The sequence below is a fragment of the Pollicipes pollicipes genome, unplaced genomic scaffold (assembly GCF_011947565.3).
Source record: "Pollicipes pollicipes isolate AB1234 unplaced genomic scaffold, Ppol_2.1 Scaffold_6052;HRSCAF=7182_pilon_pilon_pilon, whole genome shotgun sequence".
NCBI classification, from domain to species: Eukaryota; Metazoa; Arthropoda; class Thecostraca; order Pollicipedomorpha; family Pollicipedidae; genus Pollicipes; species Pollicipes pollicipes.
Window position 1 is genome coordinate 27,232,695 of NW_023596805.1, and position 9,105 is coordinate 27,241,799.

General features: G+C 50.4%; 1 protein-coding gene across 1 annotated transcript; it reads left to right on the forward strand.

Moving 5' to 3' along the window:
• The first annotated feature begins 2,192 nt into the window (after positions 1–2,192).
• LOC119104840 (methyl farnesoate epoxidase-like) lies at positions 2,193–5,416 on the forward strand. The gene is made up of 2 exons (XM_037228563.1): positions 2,193–2,329; positions 3,844–5,416. The coding sequence occupies exons 1-2, from the start codon at positions 2,245–2,247 to the stop codon at positions 5,223–5,225; spliced, it is 1,467 nt and encodes a 488-aa protein (XP_037084458.1). The 5' UTR covers positions 2,193–2,244; the 3' UTR covers positions 5,226–5,416.
• The last annotated feature ends 3,689 nt before the right edge of the window (positions 5,417–9,105 follow it).

The following is a 9,105-nucleotide window of genomic DNA, read 5'->3' on the forward strand; positions in this document are numbered from 1 at the left end:
TGAAGCGGTCCGTTTAGACTGGGTACCGTTAAGCGTAGTCAAGCGTTGTTTCATAGTGATGAGCCCGCATCAGCTGTGCATTGTTAAAGCGTCTGTGACGGAGAGGATTTTTCCCGAAAAGTGGAACACATCCGAGGTGGTCCCCCATCTACAAAGCGAGAGGCGACGTGTACGAGCTCTCTATCTTCCGATCTCCCTTCTACCTCACTTGTCTGAAATTGCTGAGAAAATTTCCGTGATCAACTCTCTCGGTATCCATGTGATTACAGCATTTTATTTCATAGCCAATATGCGTGCAATCCTTGCCTCTGTACTGAGGACGCCGTACTCGGCGTTGTCGAACGAATCAAACAAAACTCAGTACGCGGTGAGATTTCCACAGTTGCCGCCGCCGAACTCAGCAAAACCTGCGACAGTGTTGACCATGGCGTGCTCTTGAACAAGCCGGTGTGATACGTTGTGACCCAACTTCGCTCCGGAACTATCTGAGCGGCCGGGGGCAGCTGGCAAGAGGCGGTAGGGCGACTTTAAGGGTCCGTTTCGAGGTGCTCCAGGGGTTTATCGCCGGGTTGAACCCCTTCAGCTTGTTTACAAGTGATTTTCACCGTATCTGATTGGGCTGTCGAATGATAGCATCGCTGACCACACCGAGCTGATCGATTACTCGCCACCCAACCCTCGAAATGTAGAACCACTAAAACGGCGCATTGAAAACTCCTTGGGAACATCGCAACGCAGGTTCAGACCAACTCCGCTAAAGGTGAGCCCAGAAAACACATTTCACCATAATCAGAACCAGTCAGAACATCAATAAAGCTGAAGACTTTCACGTGTAAGCTCGCTGACAATTCGTCGCATGTTTGTCCCTTGAAGTGCAGTGTCTTACCGGGCCACCCACTCATCTGAGGCCGGAGACGTGACACTGCCGAAGTACAAAGTCTCGGCCCCACAGAGCGGGTTTCGCGACCGTGCTGCCGCCTGGTGGAACCAGCCATCTCCTGCAGTCACTGAGCGTCCGACACTGTCCGCGTTTCCCGCGCCGCTGAGAGCACTGAGGGCGTGAGAGCCGCTCGCTCTGTGCTTGGCTCCATTGGCTTCTGGGAAACTCCACTGACTAGCAGCTTTTGCGTGCAATGTGTGTCTGCCTTGCTTTATACCTTTTGTATTATACCTTGTACATGGTGACGCTAATCGTGAATAGCGATACTGCATGGATGGGTTAAATATCTAATACAATGCAATTTTCGATAATTTTTGGCACCACTTATGGGACATGTAACTTTATTTGGCCTTCGTGATTTCGTATTGACCCGATACACTTGTAAGGAGGCTCAAGGGCTAGACTCGGACACAACTCAATCTCCAAGGACTTGGCTCATGTTCGAACACGTGAAACCAGATAAGAAAGGGACTCCGGTTTTTATAGTGGATCAAGGACCAAGTCTGAACCAGAACAACGAGCCGGATTTTTGGACACATGTTCAAACTTCGCCTCAGAGCCCGAGAAAGGGATCGCTGGGAATGGCTGACAAGCGGTGGCTACCAGCCGTTGTATGCCAGTCGTGAATGGCAGCTACCCTTGCGAGAACAACGCGCCCTGGAGGCTTTCGAGCGGACCCACGCGAACGAACAGTGTCGACTGGGTTCGGCGGACCGGCCGTGGACCGCCGGCGACCCCAACCCGTGGCACTCAGACAGAGACATACCCGTCCTCGGGGCGAAGCTGTCATCTGTCTTTCATGCCGACCTGCTAACACTTCTGATAAGTCAATCGGAAATTTAACCGGGCTGTAAGATACCAGGAAAAAAAACAGGAAATGTCACGTGCAGTGGTCCCTATATTCCGAGCACATAAGCTGATATATCTGGAACTCTTCAACGTCATACCTCCAATGGCCCACCTAATGGTTGCTTGGTGACGGAAATGGCATGTGACAACACACGGCAAAATACAACTGGATAGTTGAGTAGCGTGAGATTGGCACGAGATCTGTAGAAGCCGCCAAAGTTATAGCGACTTTCGCGGCCGCGGCGATGCCAGTGACCGGCCAATTCACATCGGCTGTCCTCGATCTGGCAGCACTCTGTGGCAACGTCTGCGAACCAAGGTCAGGTGACCGCCCCGGAGCGAGAACCGGGGCTCTGAGAGCATGTCGCGGCGACATCGGAGAGTCGTGGATCGCTGCGCGCGCCTGGAGGTCGCCAGCGGAGCGTGTTCCGGCCGCGCCGCCTGTGCTCGCTGTCATGTGGGTTCTCGCTGTGCTCCTGCTGCTGGTGACGGCGTTCCTGTGGATTCGAAGGCCGCAGCGACCGACCAACTTTCCGCCGGGTACATATTTGCGCTCGCAGAGCTAGTTGGGTGACCAAAGATGCGGCAATTTAGCGTTGAGAAGGGTGGATGTGAGAAAGGGAGGCAGTGGGGCAAGCTCACTTCCTTCTTTTTGAAAGCTGGCGGCAACCCCCAGGCGGTGGCTCATCCTGATCTGTAGAGGGCCCATTCTGGCTAGTGAAGGGCTCGTTATCACCCGAAGAGGGCTCGTTCTGACATGTAAAATCCATATTATTGGCTAGGAGGACTTCATTCAGGCCTGTGGAGGGCCCATAATGGCCTAAAAAGAGCTCATTCTGGCCTAACGAAGGTCCATTCGGTTCGTATAGGTCCCATTGTAAACTTGAGCGCATAGTGAACCCATGCTGACTTGTAGCCTGTCCACTATCGACTGTTGAGAGTCTATTTCGTCCTGCGGAGAGCGAAATCGTCGTCGTCTATTTTGAACCGTACTGTGTCCATTCTGGCATGTAGAGGTTCCATTATCGACTGTGAAGGCCCATTCTGCCTTCTTAATGGCCCGTGGTTAGGGGGCCAATCTGGCCCGCAACAGGACATTCCGACGTTTGGAGTGTCCATTTCTGACCGTGAAAGCCCATTCTGGCCTGTAGAGGGCGACTTCTGAACTACAGAGGACACATTCTGATCTGTAAAAGGCTCATTAGGGCCTGTACGCAGCACGCTATCTGATTTTAAGAGGACCATTGCACGTAGTTCCCGCGCCCCTGTGGGGGGCACTGGTAGTTCGTTGGATAGGTGCACAAGTGTGAGCTCATGCAGAGGCACGGCGAAATTCTTGTGGCTCAACTTTCTCCGGTTGTGAATGATGTGCCATAAAGGTACTTGCTTCAGACGTGTGAGGTAAAACCTTAGCCATCGGCAGAATTACACATGGTCATAAGTGAACTTCCAGAATGTATTCAAATCACCATGCTTTGCCGTTTCCGCACACATCCTTCTTTTTATGACTTCCGTGTCCACTGCTGCTCAAAGAATAAAAGTGGACATATTTTCCGAAATAATCTGTATTCATCCACCAGCTGTGGGCTTACTTTACAACTGAGCTTCGCAGAAAGCCGTTTCTAATTGCAACGTGCCGGCCTTTTATACCCTACCTTTTACTTGGGGCGAAGTATAGCACACATGGAACATTTGCTTCCCCTACACCTGACATTTAAATATTGAGCCTGTTCCAATCCATTCGTACTGGCCTTATCTATTCCAGCATATGTGTTTAGGAAACACCAATTGAACACAGCTCAATCGATGTATCACTTCAGATTTCATGGATTTATCCCATTCGTGAGCATATTCATGCCCTCTATCAAACCTCGGTCGATTTCTTGCCGTGGCACTGTAGCCTGTACTGTTGTTAAATGCACGAATGTTTCTAGCTTCCATATGTGCTACGACGGCGCAACCACGGCGCAGATTTTGAGGACACTTCCGGTGAAACGCATCCCTCAATGGCTCAAAGTGAAATTGGTTGAGACTAAAAAGGCGCTCTTTTTCAGGCCCCCCAACATTTCTCATCTTTGGCAATCTTTGGACGGCGATTGAGTCGATTCGAGGCCAGTTTCTGGAGAGCATAAAGCATTGTCGGCACGAGTTTGGAGATATTCTTGGCTTCGTGCTTCCCACTGGTGAGAAGACTGTGCACATTTGCAAGTTTGAAGACATAAAAGAGGCGTGCGCGATGCAAGAAATGTCTGGAAGACCGAACAGCTTTGCTCTGCTAGTCCGCAGCTTCCAACAAAAGCTTGGTGTCATTTTCAGCGAAGGCCCTGCCTGGGTGGAGCACAGGCGCTTTGCTTTGAGGCACCTGAGGGATTTGGGCTTCGGGAAGAACTCCATGGAGTCGACAGTTTTGAACGAATTCGAAGAGCTCTCCCAGGAGATGAAGCGTGAAATTGACTCACCGATGAAGGTCAACTTTCGCTTCAACCTGACGGTGCTGAACATACTTTGGAGACTGGTCGCCGACAAGCGGCTGGAGAGTAGTGATCCCAAGGCCCAACACTACATCGCGACGGTCAACGAATTCTTCACTACCATCGGTCCGGGTAACCCGATGAACCTGGCGCCGTGGCTGCGTCACATCGCCCCTGAGTGGAGCGGCTACGCGCCGCTGATCCGACATCGCGAGACCACGGTCGGCATGTTCCACGAGGTGGTCCACGAGCATCGGCAGACGCTGGACCGCTCCAGCCCCCGCGACTTCATCGACCAGTTTCTGCTGGAGATGGAGAAGCCAGATGCTGAGGCTCGCCTCTTCACCGAACGCAACCTGTCCATCATCGGCATGGACTTGTTCATCGCTGGCATGGAGACGACGTCTACCTCTCTGAGCTGGGCGTTGCTCTTTATGGTCAAGCATCCAGAGGTTCAGAGTCGCGTGCAGCGCGAGATCGACGCTGTTCTCGGCGGAATTCCGCCGACCTACGGCGACCGCATGCGCATGCCGTACACTGAGGCCACGCTGATGGAGGTGATGCGGCGTTCCAAGGTCATCCCTGGCGCAGCGCCGCACTGTGCACTGAGTGACATCTCGTTCCGCGGCTACACCATTCCCAAGGGCACCACGGTGATAATGCATCTGCACATGGTGCACATGGACCCGGCGTACTGGGGTGACCCGGAGGCGTTCAGGCCCGACCGGTTCCTGCACGCCGACGGCAGCGTGCGCCGTGATGAGCGGCTCATCCCGTTCGGCATCGGGAAGAGGTTTTGCCTGGGAGAGACGCTGGCGCGCATGGAGATGTTCATGCTCTTCACCTGCCTGCTGCAGCGTTTCAGCTTCACCGCCGTCCCGGGGCAGAAACTCTCGCTGGAGGCCAGGTTCGCGGTTGTGCAGCAGCCTCCCGAGTTCTTTGTGACCTACAAGCCGCGTGATTAGCCTGTATGATCTACAAGCCGCGTGACTAGCCTTTGTGACCTACAAGCTGCGCGACTGTCCTTTATGACCTAGAAGCCGCGTGACTAACTTGCATGACCTACGAGCCGCGTGACTAGCCTTTATGACCTACAAACCGCGTGACTAGCCTTTGCGACCTATAATCTGCGTGACTAGCCTTTGTGACCTAAAAGCCACGGACTGGTCCTATGACCTACAAGCTGTGTGACTGGCCTTTGTAACCTAAAAGCCACGTAACTGGCCTGATGGCCAACAAGCGGCTTGACTAGCCTTTATGACTTACAAGCCGCATGACTAGCGATGAGGTGGCGGCTGTGCACCTGCTTGAGCACCTTGGTAGTCTGGGTGCCATGTAATACTAGCATGTCTGCCTCCCACATTGTTCTTTCGTCTCCATCACCAAACAGCAGATAGAGTCGGTGGCGTTCTTCACCTTCACCACATTATAGCTATAATGTCCGTCTAAATCACACGTGGTGTAATTGCGCAGGGTTCAAAAGCGGCAAGGGCATTAAAATAGATAGCGCATGTGTGGGTAATGTCCGCACCTTACGCATTTCATGATTTGTGCCGTTCTTTCACCATCTGGATTATTGTCTTCGTGCTATGGGCAGATCTGATGTGGTGTGAGTTTATGTCTGTGATTGGCGTCCGGACCGTCAATGACATCAACGTTTTCTGTCGTGAATACATCTGACAGCAGTATAGGCTATACAGTTGTCATTTTCGTCTGCGCAGCTTCGATGACGTCACCATCCACAGCTGCTTGGGGCGGTCGCCCAGCGAGATTGCACGACAGATGGTGGCCCACGTGCAGACATACGTTTTCTTGACACGGTGCGCGCGTGGAGGTGGGCAATGTTGCAGACGTAATACAGCTGTGCCCCACTGAAACGCCCATTTTCCTGCAAATGCATGCAGTGTAGTGTTGCCCTTTGGCATGCCATTCTCAGGCTTTCACGCATGGGCGATGCCACTATTTTCTATAGGGGACAAAAGGTCTTAACACCATTACAATACTGGAATGAAAGGAATGAACGAGAATTGTTGCATGCAATAACTGTCGTTACTGTAAATGATCATTATTTTGCAACTCCTAATGTTTCTTGAGTTATATGACCGTAACGCATGGGGACACGAGACAGTGCCTGAGGCCCACAGCTTTTTGGAATTGTAATATTGGCCCTTTGGGCGTTGACTGACAAGATATAATCCACCTGGCTATCATTGCCTCGCGTTCTCTTCGTGGGCGAACGTCCCTTGCTCCATGCTGGAGCAATATACTATCGCGGCGTCGTAGCTCCTTCTCAGCGCAGTGCATATTATCACCTAAACCTTTTGGCCTAATAAGCTATCAGTGTATAAACTGGTATCATTTCAGTGGAAAAGGTTCGAAGGGCGTTACTTCGTGCATTTGTAATTGGCAGCTGCATTATGGCTTGAGCGTCCGGTTTGTTTTTTTTCTTTTCCCTATGGAAAAATAATCATAGAGGGTAAATCTCGCCCTTACTATGGCGCCGATAAATCATTCCAGCGACACGCTGCCGGTGGTCCAAAAATTTTCCATGCTTCTGGGTTGTACCCTGATCGTCAAGTGCTGGATATATTTTCTCATACCTCATATGAGAAAAAGCTCATTTCTCAAAGCCTTTCCCAATACATTTTCTCATAGCTCAGGCAAGAGAGCTGGCGAAAATTGCATCATATCTCGTGCGTTGTATATGTCACGTCTTGCGCAGTGCTGGTGGAATATTGACCAAAGTTTGCTGGAAATGACTGTATCAGTGGTAGCGTCAGTAAAATGGAAACTTTCTTCGTGGTATGTACATATAAGGCACAGCTGTCCGTCCCATCGCATTTTAGATAGTATCGGACGATAGTTAAATCAAGACTAAGACCAATGTAGGCATAGCGACAAAGGTCAAGGCGACATTCGAGTGGGTAAATGATCGTTGTGTCCCAAATGCATGGAGCGCATGTATTGTTGCTTTAAGGCAGGTATGCTTGGGCATGACACCTTTCAATAGTGACAAAGCCGGCAGATGATTTGAGTGGTGGGACGAGTTGAAGAGATGGAGAGAGGGAACTGGTTTCATGGCCACTGTCTTTTCTTTGCACGAACTCTTACCGCCATAAAAGCCAATTGAAAATGATGTTTATGCATCCTTGGAACCTCCTTGGGCTTTCGCCCTTGCACGATAAATGACTATGAGTTACGGTTTGTCAAACAACCGACCGCTGTATATGTGACGTCTTGGCATTCAAAGCACCCTGCAATTCTCAGCTTTAATTCTAACGAATTACCATTTTCTACCAAAAGGCCCCAGGCTCGCGAGATAGGTAAAGCCATTGTATCTACGAGTACATCCGAGTGCATATGAGCAACACATTTCATGTCGGCCGTCAAATGGTGATGGATTGTTTGTCTGACACCCTTTTAGTGCATGATTGTTTACTTTTATCTCAATTCACTTTTAATCATGATGACTATTTGTCACTCGCCTTATTTCCCCGCGAATTTTGCAACCTGTCGGATAGCATCCTCTTCGACAGTTTGTTCTTTGGACTTTTCCCATTCGACTTTATCCCTGTCGACGCTGCTCCCATTCGACTAGATGAGATCGATGCTACCGTTCCAGTTTTTTCCATTCACCTTTTTCCACTCGACTTATAACGATTAACACATGGGGCACGTGCTCAGCGCTTGACCTGCATCCTCTCTGAGTAAACTCAGGCCACTCACGGCTGGTGCACCTAGCCTTCCCGGATCAACGGGGCGCCGCGAGTTGCAAGATGAAACGAGAATCAGGGAAGAAAGGCGAATGTACCTGATTTTAACACTTGGCACTCCTTCAACAACACGCTGTATTAGAAACGCACGAGAAACGGTGACAAATTTACCGTGTCTCTTGCTTGCGATGCGAGGATGAGTCGGGCTTGGTAGCTGACTGACGGCCGGGCCATTACTGCGGCCATGGCTGGTGTGCAGACATGATTGGTTCTATAGCCTTGGGCGGTGGCATGCCTGTACTTACGAACCTGGACCCAGATCTAAACTTCTGACACTACCAAACCAACAATTGTTTTTGAAGTGCAGCTTTTGTCTTCGACTTGGTTGCAGCACGTGAAGACTAGTAACGCCATGGTGATAATGCTCTTTTCCTGTGAAACGCTCGGAACCAACTGATAGTTTTCCGGTACTTACGTGCACTTTCGGTACTTCCGGTACTTACTTCCGGTACTTGTCGCACACCACAGCACTGGTATGTGACAAAATCAGAATTGCTCTTTACGCAGGCAAAAAAGCATGTTGGTTGAATGGTTAGACGAAGCAATATACTTTAATCATTTAGAGCCATAAAGCTTGCAGTAATTTGGCGGGCTAAACCCAGAAGCTCTAAATAAGGGGACTAACCTAAGTCACCCATTCATAACCTGCTTCTGTCCTTTACCACAAAAAATACTTCCCGCTCCCCATGCCTCCTGCAATATCAAAGGTCGCTAATTTTTGTCATAAAAAGTAAAGAAAAAGGTGAAATATACATTACAACGTGACGGACATATTGCCTCTCGCCTTGCCCCGCATTTTGGCAGCCTTCTCCTCCTCCAGAGCAGCTCAACGGAGGGTGCAAAATGTGCGCCGTTGGCGATGAAAAAGCGCGTTCGGCACGCCGTTGCTGTTCTTCGCTTAACCACCTGAGCCGATCTTCCATATTGATGTACTTAGCCCCGCCGCTGTGACATGGTGCAGCCGTCCTAGCAACGTTCATACTATGGTGATGAGTTATAGCCAACCTGTTACTGATAGCAACTGTTCTCAAGTACTCAGCCTGACGTTGGATACAGCCACAAGAATACATTT